The sequence below is a fragment of the Ascidia mentula genome, chromosome 4, assembly GCF_947561715.1.
Source record: "Ascidia mentula chromosome 4, kaAscMent1.1, whole genome shotgun sequence".
Lineage (NCBI taxonomy): Eukaryota > Metazoa > Chordata > Ascidiacea > Phlebobranchia > Ascidiidae > Ascidia > Ascidia mentula.
In genome coordinates, this window is record NC_138569.1 from 22,548,564 (window position 1) to 22,566,481 (window position 17,918).

The 17,918-nt window shown below is 37.6% G+C and overlaps 3 protein-coding genes across 6 annotated transcripts in view; 1 reads left to right on the top strand and 2 right to left on the bottom strand.

Annotated features, from left to right (window-relative positions):
* Positions 1 to 4,376, top strand: part of LOC145899092 (uncharacterized) — a 31,054-nt gene extending 26,678 nt beyond the window's left edge. For all 4 annotated transcript variants that reach the window (XM_082987806.1, XM_082987807.1, XM_082987808.1 and 1 more), the window contains 16 exons: positions 6 to 189; positions 245 to 309; positions 372 to 486; positions 583 to 738; positions 865 to 1,096; positions 1,558 to 1,725; positions 2,033 to 2,162; positions 2,279 to 2,383; positions 2,443 to 2,554; positions 2,705 to 2,853; positions 2,967 to 3,231; positions 3,360 to 3,557; positions 3,610 to 3,656; positions 3,714 to 3,830; positions 3,895 to 3,984; positions 4,043 to 4,376. In XM_082987806.1, the coding sequence (XP_082843932.1) occupies positions 6 to 189; positions 245 to 309; positions 372 to 486; positions 583 to 738; positions 865 to 1,096; positions 1,558 to 1,725; positions 2,033 to 2,162; positions 2,279 to 2,383; positions 2,443 to 2,554; positions 2,705 to 2,853; positions 2,967 to 3,231; positions 3,360 to 3,557; positions 3,610 to 3,656; positions 3,714 to 3,830; positions 3,895 to 3,984; positions 4,043 to 4,111 (2,202 nt within the window). In that variant the 3' untranslated portion in view covers positions 4,112 to 4,376. The remainder of the gene's footprint in view (positions 1 to 5; positions 190 to 244; positions 310 to 371; positions 487 to 582; positions 739 to 864; positions 1,097 to 1,557; positions 1,726 to 2,032; positions 2,163 to 2,278; positions 2,384 to 2,442; positions 2,555 to 2,704; positions 2,854 to 2,966; positions 3,232 to 3,359; positions 3,558 to 3,609; positions 3,657 to 3,713; positions 3,831 to 3,894; positions 3,985 to 4,042) is intronic.
* Positions 4,377 to 4,426: 50 nt separating this feature from the next.
* LOC145899094 (adhesion G-protein coupled receptor G7-like) lies at positions 4,427 to 12,688 on the bottom strand. The gene is made up of 24 exons (XM_082987810.1): positions 12,259 to 12,688; positions 11,837 to 11,920; positions 11,211 to 11,336; positions 11,019 to 11,081; positions 10,677 to 10,851; positions 10,336 to 10,460; positions 10,000 to 10,107; positions 9,879 to 9,929; positions 9,498 to 9,705; positions 9,327 to 9,442; positions 9,090 to 9,215; positions 8,946 to 9,035; positions 8,728 to 8,843; positions 8,139 to 8,297; positions 7,692 to 7,877; positions 7,270 to 7,512; positions 6,863 to 6,985; positions 6,587 to 6,724; positions 6,368 to 6,477; positions 5,569 to 5,776; positions 5,344 to 5,485; positions 5,075 to 5,235; positions 4,737 to 4,907; positions 4,427 to 4,663 (listed from the first exon to the last, which is right to left on the bottom strand). The coding sequence occupies exons 1-24, from the start codon at positions 12,350 to 12,352 to the stop codon at positions 4,472 to 4,474; spliced, it is 3,315 nt and encodes a 1,104-aa protein (XP_082843936.1). The 5' UTR covers positions 12,353 to 12,688; the 3' UTR covers positions 4,427 to 4,471.
* A 419-nt stretch (positions 12,689 to 13,107) lies between these two features.
* LOC145899624 (adhesion G-protein coupled receptor G7-like) lies at positions 13,108 to 17,896 on the bottom strand. Its single transcript, XM_082988502.1, has 15 exons — positions 17,765 to 17,896; positions 17,303 to 17,418; positions 17,135 to 17,224; positions 16,810 to 16,940; positions 16,596 to 16,748; positions 16,231 to 16,446; positions 15,787 to 15,987; positions 15,305 to 15,430; positions 15,109 to 15,246; positions 14,943 to 15,052; positions 14,536 to 14,743; positions 14,292 to 14,421; positions 14,016 to 14,191; positions 13,688 to 13,858; positions 13,108 to 13,630 (listed from the first exon to the last, which is right to left on the bottom strand). The coding sequence occupies exons 2-15, from the start codon at positions 17,367 to 17,369 to the stop codon at positions 13,448 to 13,450; spliced, it is 2,100 nt and encodes a 699-aa protein (XP_082844628.1). The 5' UTR covers positions 17,370 to 17,418; positions 17,765 to 17,896; the 3' UTR covers positions 13,108 to 13,447.
* Between the last annotated feature and the right edge of the window lie 22 nt (positions 17,897 to 17,918).

Sequence of the window (17,918 nt, forward strand, 5' to 3'; positions counted from 1 at the left end):
TTCAGATATCGTCAGAAGTGATGACGTCATGGTCGCAAGTGTCGACCACCTTGACATCATTGTTGTACGCCGTTCCAATCTGCCACGCCTTCCTATTCGCCCGCCAATGTTTCGGTTGGCATGGAAACCATTTAAATTATCCAATCAAAGAAACGATTCTGAACCAGGCTCTCATGTCTATTATAAAAGGTATGACGTAATACTCATTCTCCGTTTTCCGTTTTGACATAATGCGTGTATGTAGATGGCTGCAGTGTTGCGACTCTCAAGCAAATATATTGTGATGTCATAACTGCACGAACAGACCAGGTTAGTGTGACGTCAGAATTGTTTGTTTGTACGTCAACATTTTAACGCGAGTGTTTTTGCAGATTTTTATGGAAAGATTGTTTGATGACGTCATAGAGCAAATGAAAGGGTCGAAATCTTCCGTGGAAGTTGATCACGTGACAGTGCCGGTTCCTCCTAGCAACGTGCCCGTCAATGGTAAATTATCTGAGTGTGTTGATGTGATAATAAATTAGCAATATTAATTTCCGTTTAAAGATTGAAATAAATTAATTTTTTATTGCGTTTGTTCAGAAATTTCTTCATGGCTTCGTGAGCAAATCCCCGACAACCTTGACGTCACTTCCTCTCTGTCGCTAAGACAGTGCGCCCTCTCGTGGCGAACAACTCAAAGAGGGGATGTAATTTTAAGTCAGTTGCAGCATCTTCTCAATGCAATGCAGGAACCAGGCAAGATTTTCCTTTTGTTGTTGAGCTTTCATCTGATTGGTTCATTTAAACTTTGCATTAAAACTCCAACGTTTTCTTTAAACGTGGCGTGACGCAATCCTAAATAGTGACGTCATTTTTTTCAAGGTTACGAGTCAACTCTATTATCACCAGGAAGTAGTGGTGACGTCAGCAAACCGACGTTGTCATTGTTACGTTTACAAAGCGTGTTCGAAGTTTGCTCAGAGAAGTTACCCCCCCTGCTTGAGTTAGGGGGGAACAACCTTGGGGTGCTGGGGGGGTTCGACTTCCCCTACCATACCCCCTCTGTACTGAGTAATGAAGAAAGTGGGTTACCTCACATGCCCGAATCCATCGGGTGAGTTATCTACCTTGTTATATTGCAGTAGGAATTCCCATGTGTCGCCCGCTATTGCCAGATATTGTTTGTATTCAAGTCCACATAAATCTTCTCCAAATAAACAAACATTTCATAGTAAGTTTCCCCTCCCATATGTTGATTGGATGGAATTGCGCTGGATCCCATCACCTACTAAATGGATAAACACAACCTTAAACAACTTAACGCCAGACTTTCATGTATAAATGTTTGTCATTAATTTGCAATGTGATAAACTTAATCCCCGAAAACCTTGGGGTTTAAATGTGCAAGGGTTGATTCAGTACATTCGTTGAAACTGTTACCAGGTGAATTGATGACGTAACACTTATTTAACATTTTAATGAAAGTCATTCGATCGTTTATCCAGTTGTGAGAATAGCTGTTAACAATCGTTTATTATTATGATGTCATAATATCTACCTCTTGTTCTCACACAGGTTTGTTTTGCTTCAAGAATGTATGTGGTTCAATCAGTGTGTGTGTATTGCCCGCCAGCAACTGCACGACTTACGTTCACACTTGTTCGTGTCGTCCGACTACAAGTTAAGCAAGGAACTGAGTGAAACCGCGACATCTCTTTACCACGAAGAAGTTCCAACAGCATGGTGAGATCTTGCTCCAACCTCTCCTGTCTGTAATGCAGTTAGGGGGGATCCTGTAGGAATTGCAGGGCCGGAATGTAAAATATTATGCTTAAGGTAGCCGTTAAGTTGGCACAAGAACCAACCCTGCGTTTACATTCAAAGGAAACCGGATAGAAAACGTTGTTTTTAAATGTTAGTGGTTGATGACGTCACATCTTACATCACATGAAGTAACTCGTGTTGTAATTGACGTCATTCACCACACAACACCTTGACTTCAATATATATGCTTGTTTCACATCACTTGACTTATGTCGTTTGTTGCTAGGCAACACCCGAACGAAATCCCGAACACTCACGTGCTCCTCACGTGGCTTGATTACGTCACAAAGAAATACGCGCAAATGAGATCTTGGGTAAAAACTGGAATGGTTCCCCTAGACGGGAAAACCCCTGTTGTGAGTATTGTTTTGTTTCTCTGTTCAATAAATAATAAAATCTAAATAAAATCTCGCATTTTTGATCCAATTTACTTCAACTTTCCGACGTTAGATTTATGAGGTTTTCTCTGTAGGGACCGGTGACATCTGTATGGTTGGGTGGTTTGGTGAACCCTGGAGCCCTGATCATGGCTTTGTGCACCGAGGCTGCGGCTGCGCACGAGACTACACACGACATGGTATGATTTTTTTGTTTGCTATTTTCGTAATTATTATTATTTTTTTTTTCGGTCTTCAGATCAGAGTTCGATGCCTTCCAGTTTCACACCAGAGTGAAGTGACCGAACACACCGCAGGAATGTACCTGGAAAATGTCTTTTCTATAAATTGTGTGTGGGATCAACAAAGAGGTGACCAGTTATTATATGCATGAAGGCTGCTTTAGTTAGTGGCTAGGTGTGTCCTGGGTCGTGAGTTCGAACCTCACCGAGAGCATGGTTTTTGATCAACAAAATATGATTTTTGCAAAGTAAGGAAAATACTTCAATGATTTTTTTAAGCCTGTTTCAAACGAACGGAACCAGCAGAGGGCGTGTGCACTCAACCATGTCCAAGACTTTATTTTTTTCCCACAATGCAATCCGAGCAGGAAGAGGAAGATGACAGAGGAAGTGACGACATTGTTGAATACCCGGTGTACATTAATATGGTATGAGCGAAATACAACTGCTGTTTAATCCATAGTAAAATATATGGAATGTTGTAAATATTAAGATTAACTTTTCCGTAATTTCGAAATAACAAGTGACGTAATATTTCCAGTCACGTCAATGTCTCGTCACCTATCTCCCCTTGCCATCGAGTGACGTCAACAGGTATCGACGTCATCATAACGATGTTCCACGAGCTTTCGATTGCGGGCTGGTGCTTCAGGACGGCCCAGACCTATCACAGCGTGACACGTATAAGTCACGTGCTTACTTGGCGCTAAAAAGGCGGGAAGAATGGTCACGTGTTTCACCAGCTGTGAGCGAGTTAATGTCAAGATCAGGAACCCGGATGTCGTCTGCAAGACACTCGTTGTCGGGTCGGTAGTTTGCCGGTTTCGTTAAAATAGTCTTTCCTGCATTTTACCAGTTTCACATCAAGCAATTAATTTTTTGCTTGTACATAATAGATGCACAAAATGATTATTCACCTAGTAATATTTAACAGGACCACGAATGTCCGTGACGTCATTACCTGTGAGCGTAACGGCGGCGTTAAAGTATAAAACAGAAGCTATTCAAAAGCCCGAAGATGTCGGATTCGAATCCCAACCACAGCTCTATCCTGAAGATACCTTCGTCGTTTCACAAAAATCTCATTCAAGTCTTGCGTCATCAACCACTGACGTCACCCAACCATCGCAAGGTGAAAATGATAAAAACTCCAGAATTCAATAATTTATTTAAATTGTTTGCAGGAACAACAGAAGTTCAACAACTTGCAAATGGTGACGTCAAACACATGGTGAGTATGACGTCACATAGCATTCAACTAACACGTGCTCACACACGTTCTTTCCAGAAAGCGGAAATTTTGTCGGAAGAAGATGAAAATGCGCCACAGAGCGGCGGTGGTTCTTTCCAACAACACCCGTTAGGTGGAGACCCTGAGCTTAGCCTAACCGAAGGCAGTGTTGAGGTGAGAATACAAAATCATTTCTGTTAAATACCAAACATGCGTTTGAACATTTTATTCACAAAAGGAATCAAACACTTCCACTAAACCGGAATTGGGACGAACCCAGTCACCAGGGGGCGCTACCACCCAACTATCCTCTGATGACATCACACAGGTGTGCTTGTGACGTTGCAATTATATAACAATTTCACTAAATCACAATATTCTAATAGATGGAGCGAGAGGGCAGTTTGTTGCAAGCAATTTTGGATGAGGGGCAGACTACAGAGGATGAGCCATAGGTTCCATCCACTACTTAGGTTTTCTTGTACTATTTCCAGGCGAGCATGTAGCCAGTGTGTATATGTAGTGATCGTGAGTGTTTCGTATCACCAAATATCTTCTACTTTTGTGCAAATTACCTGAAACCGCTTGAATCCATTTTAGTTTGAAATGTTTTTTACCTAAACTTTATTTTCCACAACCACTGTAAACTCCACACTGTGTTGAACAAAATTTACCTGCTTGTGTTTTCGGACAAATATACAAGTGTGCATTTATTTCCAACAGTGGTTTGTCACAAACATATTTTATTACGACATAAACAACGTCACAATGCGCCCTTCAGTACGTAACAATCACACGCAATCTTTCGCGTTTGATCAACCAGTCGATGACCTTCCTTGGTCGACATGATTGGATGACGTCACCACTCGAGACGTCCCAGTAGACTTCCTAGCTGTTGGGGGGGTCTCAGGGGAATTACCGCAGTTGCAACACTTTGTTAGGGGGTCAAACCACACTTTCCGCATGTCCTCCCGACGAACCGTTGTGAGCACAAAAATCCCCAAACCCTAATGGTCCGGATATAATAGAAGCTCTATATGTTACTTGGAGTTATGTTTAGACAATAGATATCGTATATACCTGCAGGGAACAGAATACGGTGAATATCCAGCTCGTGACAGTGTGGTAAATTTCATCGTCAGAAATCAACATGAGGTAGGCGAACAACCAGGTTATTCCCAACACAGCAACCATTGTTGACGCAAGAAGTAACGATTGTCTTGTTGTTCTTCGCAACGCCTCAGACTGCGACTAATCAAAGCGTAGATTTAACATGGCTTCGATTTAAACTTCATGGAATGATTTTTAAATCAATGGATAAAAATTGCGCAAAACGCGAAATACAGGAATTTTAATTCATTTTATATCCGGTATTATTGACGCCTTGGACACTTTTACAAAACTAAATACAGAAATACCTCTTTGTTGTGTTTGTTGAGTTCTATTGTGACGACAACAAACACAAAACAATTGTATAGAAGAAACAATGCGACTGGTGTAAGGAACCCTACATAGAGGGAGTAACCTCCCAACCAACAAATATTATCAGACAAGTAGAATGACCTTCTCAGTGGGAAACCTGGAAAAATAATTCTAGAATCATCAAAAGGATTGTTCACATTATATTTGACGATAAAACGTTGTTTCTATTGTGACGTAATAATCCCGTCAAAGAATTTCAACTTACTTCCATCACAGAAAACGTCATCGTGAATTTGATCGAAGTAACCAACGGTTAAACCAAGGTTGATTGCAACAATTACCAGGGGAATCCCGTAACATACAACCGTTGCTTTCAGAAGAAATTTGCTTCGATATTTGCTGAAAACCTACAAAGAATTTATCGTAAAGAAATAAAAAAAAAACATCTAAATATAATTGTAACGAAAAATTGCATGAAGTCAAGCAAGACCTTGACAAGGGATATGTACATGTCGTAACTGTACACTGACATCCACCCCCAGGAGACCAGGAAGAAATATTGCAGGAAAGCGGCGACAACTATGCAACTTCCCTCAGCTTTCACGCGGGAAACACAGGTCAGGAAAATAATATGTGAAACACTGAGGTTGACGCAGATTTGAATCAAAATCTTTCCGGAGCGATGCTTCCTGAGTTCTCTACGTGAATATAAGGTGGTTTAAAAATGTCGTTTGTATTTTCTCTAGGAAAATGGTCAATTAGCAACTGGTGTGGAATCACAGTTATTTGTGCGCTAAATCTGTGAAGCATTTGTAACCGGTCCGTAGGTTATTTATTGGCCACCATATTTGAGGGTGCGACATGGTTCATATTTACTCAGCTACGAATACCAGTTGTGCATTCCCCCAACCAGTTGGTCACGTGATATTGTCATCGACTCCAAGTCATGAATCGTTATGAAGGCAAGGGGTATAACTTACATACACTTACACCATGAAGATAATGCGTTACACAGGTTCGTAGTGTTGGTAGACACTAGAACTGTTGATAGGGATTTCCCTTGACACTTTAGGACATGTTTACCTAAGCACGTGGTGAACGAAACGTTTCGTTTTTGAAGATGTTTCGTTTGTTTTCGAATACATCTGTGCAATGCCTTAATAAATATTTTAGTTCGGAAAGAATGATATTTTCAACAAACAGTTTAACCTTGGTTCGAGCATATGCCAAGAAGGTTGGGTACCTCTGGTCTAAAACACCAAGTACGCTGATCTCAGGTTTACACTTACGCGGCAGATGCGATCACAATCGCTGTAGCGATCATTCCAAACACAGAAATCACAAGTCCTACGATGCTGACGATGCTAAGGGCGACATCGTGCGGCACAATCTCTGATTTCTGTCGAGAAAACAATCTTTTTTCGTTTAACCGCTCACTTGGTGGCGATATTGCATTAAAATATTCAAACACATTCAACGGGATTTGAACCCTGAACGTTACGACTTACCACTATTAGTGCAAAGTTTGTGAGATGATTGCAAAGACATTGAGGTGTAGAAGATGTAGAGTTCAAACAACATCCATCAGATCTCCAACCGGATTCATGATAATCCCAATATTTACACGACAACGATGTCCTCAAAGCCTGGAACAAGACATCAGCAAAACAAAACTTTTATCGATCGAGTTAAAGTTTCATTCCAATATAAAATCGACAACTTTGGTTATTAAGTGGGTGATATTAAAAAACACCGACTTCAATAACCAGTGACGTCATCGTTACCTTAAACCGATTCCCTTGAACTTGGGTTGTTTGAAACTTAGCTGAAACACCAAGATGATCGATGCTAATCGACTCATCGAGGTTTTGAAGAATCTGATCGACACCAACATCAACCGACGCCACCTAGGATTTACGACAAGATTAACACAGGCAACGCCCTTCGACCAAAGCCCAAATAGGTACCAGTGGACAACGTACACGTCACCGAACAAATTTCGTGCCAAGTGGAACAACACATCATGTGTCCGGTTACGTCACTCAGACCCAGTTTAAAACGTATTAGTTGACTTTTTAAATTTAATGAATTTGTTGCAATAAATTTAATGATGACGTAGTGCAGGAGATTCGCAAGTGAAGTTAGTATGATTTCTATGCAACAATTCCGAACATAAACTCCCTGTACTTACGTAAGCCGCGCCTACACCAGCCTGGAAGAACGTGTCGTCCTTGTAAAATATGAAAGAAACTATTTTACTTCGTTCAATCTCATTTAAATCGCGTTTATTTCTGATAATTCCCCAAGCTTCATCTGCCACCTTCGCCGGGATTCGAACCCGCAGTGGTTGAGTAAAATTTTTGCCATCAAAAGATCTGAAGGTCGGCTGGAAGATGATTCCTTCCCCAGAGCTTAAGTCGTTCCCTCCCATTACCTGCAAAATATAATGTTAACATTAATAACATATAAACATTAATTACATACTAACAATTCATGACAGTTGTTGCGGGTGAGATTATCTACAACCAACAGCGCCATTTGTGCAAATACAGAAAACATCCATGGTTGAAGCCGAGTCATAAGTCGTGCAGTCAATTGGTAAATGTAACTCACATGTAAGAGCACTGCTTCAGTCTCCACATCGATCGAACTCTTGTTCTTTCCTATGTCTAAACGAACTGACAGTGCAGACAAGGATCGGGTTAGGGTGTTCCCCACATGTTGGTTGTCATGGAAACTAGATGAGGAGGAGATTTGTGAAGCGAGGATCGCGATCGCGAGGAATCCATCAACGGATATCTGAAGTTTAAATGTTTTGTTTTAGAATATTCCCGACTGTACATGATCACACATACTTGTATCAATAAAAAAAAACTGTAAAATATATTTACTTGTTATACATAATTTATTAAATTACACCGAACATTTCTTTTACTTGTTAAACATAATTTATTAAATTACACCGAACATTTCTTTTACTTGTTAAAGGAGAATCTGTGTCTGACAGGTTGTGAACATTTGTTTGTGAAAAAAATATGAAAAATATTTTGTTTTTAATACATTTGTTTTTCCTCCTGTCACTCCATCAGACACGATTTGAACGAAATTAGAAACATTCTCAACGTCATTGTAAGAAATTGTAGAAGAGTTGGATGTAAGAAGCAACAGATCAGCTGACCATTCCTCAATTTGATTGGGTGAGAGTGTTTCTGTAGTAGCCTGCAAATTGGAAAACATTGTTAAGCATCAGTGGATGTATTGCCACCACATAGTGTTGTTCACCATTGTTATCGGGCACATGCCAAAAACAAACAAACAATAATCGTTTAATTATTTGGAAACAACCTTAATTTCAGATTTCTCATAATTTGTATTTTTTTGGGCTATATTATGTTGGTTCATGTAGGGATAAAGGTTTGGTTTATGGAAAACTTTGATGATTAATGATGTCTGCCAACTCTGGCTGCACGTCAGGAACCAAAGTCTCATTAATTTAAAGTTATCGTCATGTCAAGATTATCTCAAAGTTTTCTCCAAATATGAAGTCATTCTGCATAATGTGCTGTTACACTCAAAAGAAAGCCACATGATCAAACCTAACATAAATGTTTGCATGAACATTAAGAGAAAAGATAAAAATAGTGTTTACCTTGGAAATAACTCCACTAACTGTTTGAGAACAATTAATAGTAACAAGTTTTTCAAATTGAAACACTGCTTTTCCATTTTTTGCAAGTTGACAAGGAAGGAATGCTCGAGAAAACCCTAAAACATTTCAACAACTGAATACAAACCTAAGAATTATTGTTGATTCTTCCAACTTCATGTTTATCTGCATCTGTCTACAAATATAAGTTGACTATTCACCTGCATTGCAGATGTCCATTGAAAATGAGGACAACCCGTTCCACTGACGAGGAAAAGTGAAGTTCTTGTAAGTAGTTGGAGAGCAGAAAGCTAGAAACAAGGATGTTACACCCATGTTTTCTTACAAATTCATCTTCTCCAAACCTGAGCATTCAACCAGTGGGTCTCCATGGAAACCATCCAGGCAAGCACACACAGGTGTAGCAAGTATGGACACACATTTACTGTTTAAACCACATGACAATTGGACAACTGGACATACATCAGTGTCTGTAAAATAATTGTTCAAGGGGATTTAGGACTCATCTGTTTACCCATGGGTAACAAAATTGACTTCGTCAGAAACAGTTGTGTAGTCATAAGAACCAAAGATGTACTCACATATTTGAGGGTAACCAGCTAATAGTTTGCCTAAATCACTGACTGTGTTGTTATTTTTGTAAATATTTACTAATTCTCGTGAAGTCCAATTCACTCCAGCAACTCGTATTTTATATCTGCAAAAAAATCTGTCAATAAAAATTAAGTTTACAAATCAATTGCTTGATTCACCTGACCACTTGGTGGCTTCTAAGCACGTGACCATCAAGAAAACTGATTTGCTCATTTATGAAATCATAAACGCTTTTCCATGATGTAACAATGGAAGTTTCTAATTCTTTAAAAAGTTCTTTGTCATTTAGATTCTTGTAACTTTCATTCCAAACGAAAGTTTGGTCAAATGAGTGATAACATTCCCCGTCATTCAGTTCTACACCCACTGAGAAAGCAACAGGAAAACATTATTGTGAGCAAAACTGGGAATTAGTCACAATTGATGATAAAATTGATTGGAATACTACAACGTTAAATAGTTCACAATTAACGTTTCTTGTTAAACAAGCCTGTAGTTCCTGGGGTCTGCTTATTTAAACTATTTACATTCCACGATACCTTGGCAGGAAATATATTGTAAGTCATCTGGGGGAGGGACCTCCTGGATTTCTGCAGACAGTGAATGTTTGACATTTATCACTAAATACAAATTACACTTTATCTGTGAACAGAGATATACCTGTTGGTGACATTGTATGAGATGATTCTGATGTCACAGCTACTGTTATTGACTTTGATGTCACAGGGGATTGTGTTGTCACAATAGTTGATGTTGTTTGTGTTGTATCTAACCAAACACACAAAATTATAAGTTTTTAAGTTATTAAACTGAATGTTTGATGGATTAGCTGTGGGACAACTACCAGGGTTTGTGCATCCACATTTTCCCACTTCATTCAGACAAACTTCATTCGCAAAGCACGACAAACTGGAGCAGTTTCCAATAACTAAATTACGTTAGTGACCCAATATATTACAACTAGGTTTTTGTAAACAAACTTTGTTTAAAACTTACAAGGTTGGGGATTCCCGATAAACGCTGTTTGGTGATTGTTGACTATTCTGTCGGGGATTGTGACGAAAATCATGACTAATTCATCGGGTAAAAACCTCCCCATTTCACCAACTTCCAATTGATATCTGGAAATAAATGACTTTTTTAAATAGAAATTAATAAACTTTAATCAGAATAATTTAGTTATTAGTTCACATTGAACATTCAGTTACAAAGTTAAGTTTGGCATCCTTTAATTAAAGATAAGAAATCAAAATTGTTGAAGCATTTCAATTTTCGATTTGCCACTCAAGCTATTTATAGCATAGCTGGCCCAAACCTCTTGGAAAACAGATGTTTACCTGACCACATTTGGTTTAATACGGAGTATGTTGGGCCTTGATCTGTGAAGAAATCTTGTCCAAATCCCCCATCGAGAGTTGGTTTCCGTGACATTGGCTGAATAACTTGTGTTAAATTCCTGATCAAACGTGTAACTGCATCGGACAGTTGAGTTATCCCGGAATGAAACTCCTCCTTCAATGAATATTTTCTCATAAATAAAAAACAATTCTTCACTTAGTTTTATTTGCATAAAAATATTGGAATATACACTGTTATATTTTTCTGTTGAAAGAACACCTTCCGTAACTACAACAAGTCGCAAAACTAAACAATCAGAAAAATATTGGATTCCTTATCACCTTGACAGAAAGTTTTTTCTGGGCCAGAAGTTGTCGAGTTCTTTAAAGTCTGCAAGCGAATTTCTGCAAAAATATTTTAAATTATTCAGCTTTCTAAAATTCATGTCCGATGGCTTGTTACTACTAGAAGCAGTAACAAGCCATGCACCGAAAACCCATTCACTGTAAGTGGCAAAATGTTCGTGAGCTTACCATTACACTGGTTACTGTAGCAACCACACTGGAATCTAAGTTGTAGGGTATCTGATTTATTCAGGGGTATCAAGGTGCAAAGCGCACCTGAATGGCAACGAACATCTGTCCCACACCTGAGCACCTCTAAACAATATTATACCATGTTTGTGTTACAAAATTACAACACATGCCATGGTAACATATCAATTTGTGCCGAAATCTCCTGCATTAAATTTGGAAAAGGCGAAAATTTTTGACAACATGTAATTTCTTTTTAAAATCCTTAATAGTTTTAGCCTGTGGGACAAACAACCAATTAACCCGTCCGCTGACCTTTGCCTTTTTGCTGGCCTATATCATTACATTAAGTACTTGCGCAAAGTGGTGTATTGTGAAGCAACTTCACATGAAAAACATAGATTAACATTTTCCAAAAACAACATTCGATTTACCGCCTTAACCGGGTAATACCCTCTACTGTTCCGATAACCTATTTTCACGCGGTTTAAGGTTTTTTTTATAACAACAATTTCCGCTGATTAGAGGAAGGATAGGTAAGCATGCAGGATGTTTACATTTGCAGCACGAATTCATCACCACGAAGGTAGCAATACATGCGAAACATCAAACAACTTGTTACAAACCTTCAATATTGTCACGGCACAAACAATCGGTTGCACCCGTACAGCACATACACTGGCTGTTATTACATGCTAATATCATCGAATCTGAAACGTGAAAAAGTTGGATACAAAAAATTATATGCAGAAAGTTTATGAGCCTTGTTTATAATTTCTGTAGACACACTTTTTGCAATCTCCGGTGGATTTGTTAGACATAATATTCACGATAGAATTTGTTTCTCGAGGAAATTCATTTATTTAGGTAGGAAATACTTTACAACTTCCTCTGTAAACGTCGGCGTTTCTAGGTTTATGACCGTCTTTATAAAAACAAATATCACACAGAATGTTTAGAGAGAGGTGTTGCGCCATTATGAGGAAATAACACAAGTATTTTCAAAAGCGCAAGTATTTCACACAAAACGCGAAATAAGTGGACTTACCAACTAAACTTGAAATACGAATGCTTTGTGTCGAACACACGATAAATAAACCAAACTCCAAAAATAAAAATATCCGTTTCATTTTCGTATTCATATTTCCCACTTTGCTGGAAATAATTGTTTCCGTTTTGTTTTTATCTAAAACAAATGTTAAATGTTAGCTGGCTACACCTTCTCCACGTTTAATGTAGAAGTCGTCAAATCGACTAAATAGTTTAATTATTTTCAAATAGTCAGCGCTGTGGCTATTTGTTTCGATTCGTCATTTGCAGTGAACCACAATCTTAACTTTGAACTGACAAATTATCGCGCTGACTAAATAACGGAAACTAGAGATTCTACCTGACCAGATAAACCTAAACATCAAATGAACATGATTCTATATCTTAACAAACCAAATTTATGAAATTTCACGCTAATGTTTGTTGAACAGCGGATATCTCATGTTTGCCTTCAGACCGAAGCGAAAACTTTCTCCACAAACAAACTCCACCCAACCCAAACACGCTTTGCACATTCAATCAAGCGGATCCCTCCCCAAACCCTGTTCCTGCTTCCGTGACGTCACAAAGGCAGCGTCATGACAGTTTTCGTGCGTGTTCAGTTCATCAGTCATTCAGGCTCGTTCGAAAATAGAAATATTTGTGCATGACGACTTACAATACGCCACGAAACTTTGTATACGTTCTGTTTGTAACTAATTATGAAATGTTGTTAGAGCAACTTAGTATATACTAAAGGTGTTGGTTTATTTACAAGACTATGGCACAGTAAAAAAATCAAGTCCCCATTTCACCAAGACTCGAACCTAGGTTGTCCGGGGCAAGAATCCCAATAAGGTTTTCTTTTAGGTGTTTTTAAGAACACGGGGTCGTCTTTTATGTAACGTTAATACTTTGTATGCTGCTCACTATTTTAAATGGCATTTAATCCCAAGTTATAGCCGAAAGATGTTTTAAGATTTCGATGTATTACCGGTAAAGCGTGTACAGGGAATGTGGAAACTGTTCCACTCGAAAACCAACAGAAAAACGTCAAAATGAACTTGACCAGCAACATAAACATACGGAAACATTTTGCAATTATTTCATTTTTCAAATGTGCAAATATTTAGAGTTAGATTATTTAAAGTTAATTGCCATGCACCCAAACATCAAAACGTTTCTCCCACAAAAATTTGTTTCAAACATCACAATCTTGTATCGGTTCTTAGTTGAGTCACATTTTCACTCTGGTTGGTGGTTTTATCTTTACTTATCCAGGCATCAACAGATGAAGTTTCCTTTTTAGTTGTGAGACCATGGAAAGGTTTTGTCCACATTATGAATATTTCCTTTCGTAAAACTGCTGATGTGTAAAATATCAGGATTCCCTTTGAAAGATTTAAGGTTAGTAGTTGACAATTTCACACAAAGTTTATTCAACATACAAGGAAAGCGTTGAAGATTGTAAACAACCAACTAAAAGTTAGCAAATAAACTTGGTCATCTGATAAAAGCATGAAGAAACCAAGAATCCAAGTAACCCCAAAAGTAACTGACATTGTGAAAACCATTTTAACTTGTTGGAGAAAATCTTTCCCTTGAGCTGTTGACTGAACCTGAAGATGATAATGGATGTAATGCTGTAACTATGGTAACATCTTGCTTGGGTTTCTTATAAATATTTTATTTTCTGCAACAAATACTTCCATAATATTACAAAATTATTTAACGTCTGCAAGCATTTATTGACAAAACCAATATTTTACAACTCACGCTGTTCTCCATCTTCCTGACATGTCTAACAACGAGAACAATAACCACAATGTTATTGAGCAATATGAAACCAACGATGAGGATGAAGCCAAAGTACAGCGAATAATTATGGATCCAACACATGTTGTCACGACGATAACTTGATGATTGGGGGTCAAGTCGTGGGGGATCATAATCTGCAACAAACATTCACCAGATATTGTTTTCATGTTCATCTTTGTGATTTCATTTTTATTTTATGTTTTCATTTTTATTTTGTGTTGTTTAAGTAATTACCATAATTGAGGTTCACTTTGTCGACGTATCCGATAGTAATGCCAACATTTAACACAACAATCACCAATGGTAGAATATATCCCACAATGCAACTCTTTAACACATAGTGTGCGGACCCAACAGAGAAAACCTGAACGACAGAAAGAATTTTGATCGCATTATGAATGTAGGAGTAAAACCATCATTTACATTCCTATACACAGATCAAAATATCAAGACACCAAACACATTAAACATATTTCACCTTGATAATGGATGAGTAGAGTTTGTTGCTGTAAATACCAATCCACATCCAAGCAGAGAGGAAGAAATACTGGATGATCACTGCGACAACAGTGCACCACGATCCTGTGTCAACCAATGAGATGCCAACAAGAAACATGATGTAAGCGATTACAAGGTTAATGTTAATGTGGAGTTGGATCTGGACATGTTCCTTCTTACGAAGATCTCTGTTAATATTTTCAATATTGGCCTCTTGTGTTCGTGGAAAACAAAAGTTTAATAAATACTTGAACAAAGTAACATATTTGCCCCAATTTAAATATAATAAATTTTCTTTTTCAGCACCAGCTTCACAAACACATCAAAACAACTTCATCAAAATAAAACAAATAATATATTTTCAAACTATTACAACAAACATCCAACCTGTGTAGCAGATAGAGTAGAATGGTCAGAGCGATCGCACAGATAGAAATAATACAACCAACTTTACTCATGACCAACAAAACTACATCAGCCTGGACTTCAACCCTGGACTGCAAAGAACATGTTTTGTTAAAAAAAAGGAAAATATTTTAATAATAAAACTTACCACGAGGAGGGCAAAGCTAGTGAGGTGGTTACATTTACACAATGGGGGATTAACTCGTGTTTCAAGTTTGCAACCTACATTTGACCACACAAGGTGCTGTGGATCCCAAAATACACACTGCTGTTTCACAATGTCCACCTGGTGGCACAAGAGAGTATAAAATGGGGGAATGATTAAAAGCAGACGAGCAAGTCACCAATAAATCATTTCTGTTATTCTTCTCTTTTTCTCCATGCTTGGTCCTTTCATTTCTGTGCTTTATTTTAACAAATTCCTTCAATTCTTTTGTCTTTGCACCTTTTCCGAGGATTGCGGATACAACCTGACAAAAAGTTTTATTCAAAGTAAGAAATTTTAACGAATAAGATGATTTCTGTATAAGCTGCAGACAGATGGCCACAGTTTCGACCTAAAAGGTCTCATCAGTGCAGCTGGTGTGACTATCAGACGACTTTGCTGACCAAACGGCCAAGCAAAGACTTCCACTTTGTGGTGACTATACAATCACCGTCATCCGTTGGGCACCAAACTAGGTGCAACCTTACGGAGGTCGAAACAGTGGCCATCTGTCTGCAGCTTATACACAATTCATATTATTAGCTCCACTTTGCTTATCATGAGATGATTTCTGTTGGAAAAGATGGAAAATAATTTCCACCACAGAAATATGGAACTAACCCATTTTGCTTTTTGTGAGTTTGAGAAAAGAGTGTCATTTTCATAAACGACAAACACAGTCCGTAGTTTTGTGTTTCCGCTTGTTGAAGGCTCAAGAGGAACACTGATGTTGATTGGTTGAATTAACTCTCCCGTTGATGATGTAACAATGGGTGGGGAGAAGTTTATGACATCACTTTTGTTTAGTGTAACGTCAGAAACCTGAAATAAAATTGATGTTGAAACATTACTTGATTTTATGGAGGTTCTTCTACTGCTTGCTTGCAGTAATATCATTTTTTCTACTGACTTTACAAAAGATATGTTGATTGATTAAAATTGTGTTTGTTTATGTTCTTGATTTGTTATTTTGTTGTTCCACACATGAGAGAAAACAACATATTTGACATACACAGCAAAGCTGTCATTTAAATCAAATCAACTCAACTTGTTACAAGAAAGTACCTTCAAGGTTATTTGTTTGGTTTTGATCAGAAGACTTGATTGGCCGAGAGCTGTTAAGTTAACTCTCTGAGAAGCTTCGTTAATCGCCACCACAACTTTATATGCATTCAAACTACCACTAGATGGGGATGTTACTCCAATTTTACCAGAATTTTGAACAAATATTGCAACACTGTCAGATATATGGACAATGTCACTCAATGTTGAAGGCGTTACCTGTTAATGCAAGGTTAAGTTTATGTAAATATTTTAATTTGTTTCAACCAATTGTGTACAAATAATATACAAAAAACTTCCAGTGGTGACACAATGTCCAATTATGATGGAGAAAATCAACAAGAAACATTAAACATTAAAAAACCAACCTCAATGTTAGGTTGAGTTAAAGCTTGGGAGACAGAATCCAGTATTGACAATGTTTCGACAATCTCACTGGAATTTAATGAGTTTGGGGAAGATGTTAAAAGGTGTAGCTCACTTAAAGTTGAACTTAACTGTTCTGTTGTGTTCAGGGGGGGCTGGAAAAATAATTATGACTTCAATTATTTTGAAGACAAACAAATCAACTTTGACACTTACAGATTTGTTAAACTGAATATTACATGAAATATTTGTAAATGTGTTTGAATCAAACATTGGAGCAAAAATATTCCCGATCCCGACGTGGTTTTGTAATGTTGCGTCACAAATCACAGACGCTTTTGAAAAACCTGAAATTAACTTTAAAGTTTACCAGTATTGCAGCTAAGCTGGATCAACAACCAAATATTTCCAAAAGTGGACACAATTATATGGGCCCACAATGATAAGGAGCCAACATTTTGATTTTTGTGTAAAGGATTTAAACCATCCTAGAAAATCTTGATTTTGTTGAATTTTTTTTTTCACTTAAAATAACTTATACCTTTTCCACAAAGCTCATTGGAAAAAGCTGTTGATCCAACGGATGTTGAGTTGAATGAAAACCCATTTAAATTAGCTTTGTTACAAGGTCCTGTTAATTCAATATGTTTGTACCAATAACTCTATCTATATTTGTCAAGCAAACATTTTATATATGATTGTCAAATACCTGATAATGGCAGATCAGTTAAGTATGATATACTGTGTTGTAATATGTAGGTTTGGTAACTTTCCATAAGCAAGTTGTAGCTGACTGTGAATGAGTCATCTGTTATTACTAAGTATCTACAAAATATTTGTTTGGATAACAAGACTTGTGAGTAATTAATGCAATGATTAAACCTTTAAATACAGTTACAGTGAGCAATGCGAGACTTTATATACACTTTTTAGAAACAACAACCGTTATATTATAAACAGCAAAAAGTCAAAACCTCATCAGTATATTTGTTACCATTAAACTCATCACATAAAACAATGTGAAAAATTTTTTTTTGCAAAGCAGTTTATATGTTAGGGAAAGCACCTTTATTTCTTTTTGGTTTTGGGAGAGCAAGAATTTAACATGGATTAACTGAAAAGTTTTAAAACAGAGCGGATAAACAACAATATCTTCACCACCCAAACTAACCTCACAATCAACTTTGCTTGATCAATGCTTAGAACAGTTACATTTTTAACAGATGTCAGTTGAAAACTAAATGCAGAAAGCAGTTTTGATTCCAAAACATCAGTTGCAACCTCTGCGTTTATCCTCTGAGTAAACGTGTATCGGTGGAAATGAT

Excerpts from the sequence above, each read along its gene's own strand:
- LOC145899624 (XM_082988502.1), bottom strand. The coding sequence starts at position 17,369 with ATGGAAAGTTACCAAACCTACATATTACAACACAGTATATCATACTTA. Across the intron at positions 16,749-16,809 it reads ATATTCAGTTTAACAAATCT|CCCCCCCTGAACACAACAGA; the intron begins GTAAGTGTCAAA and ends TTATTTTTCCAG. Across the intron at positions 15,247-15,304 it reads ATAACAGAAATGATTTATTG|GTGGACATTGTGAAACAGCA; the intron begins GTGACTTGCTCG and ends TTGTGCCACCAG.
- LOC145899094 (XM_082987810.1), bottom strand. The coding sequence starts at position 12,352 with ATGAATACGAAAATGAAACGGATATTTTTATTTTTGGAGTTTGGTTTA. Across the intron at positions 11,337-11,836 it reads GTGCCGTGACAATATTGAAG|AGGTGCTCAGGTGTGGGACA; the intron begins GTTTGTAACAAG and ends AATATTGTTTAG. Across the intron at positions 6,986-7,269 it reads CTGGTGTAGGCGCGGCTTAC|GTGGCGTCGGTTGATGTTGG; the intron begins GTAAGTACAGGG and ends CGTAAATCCTAG.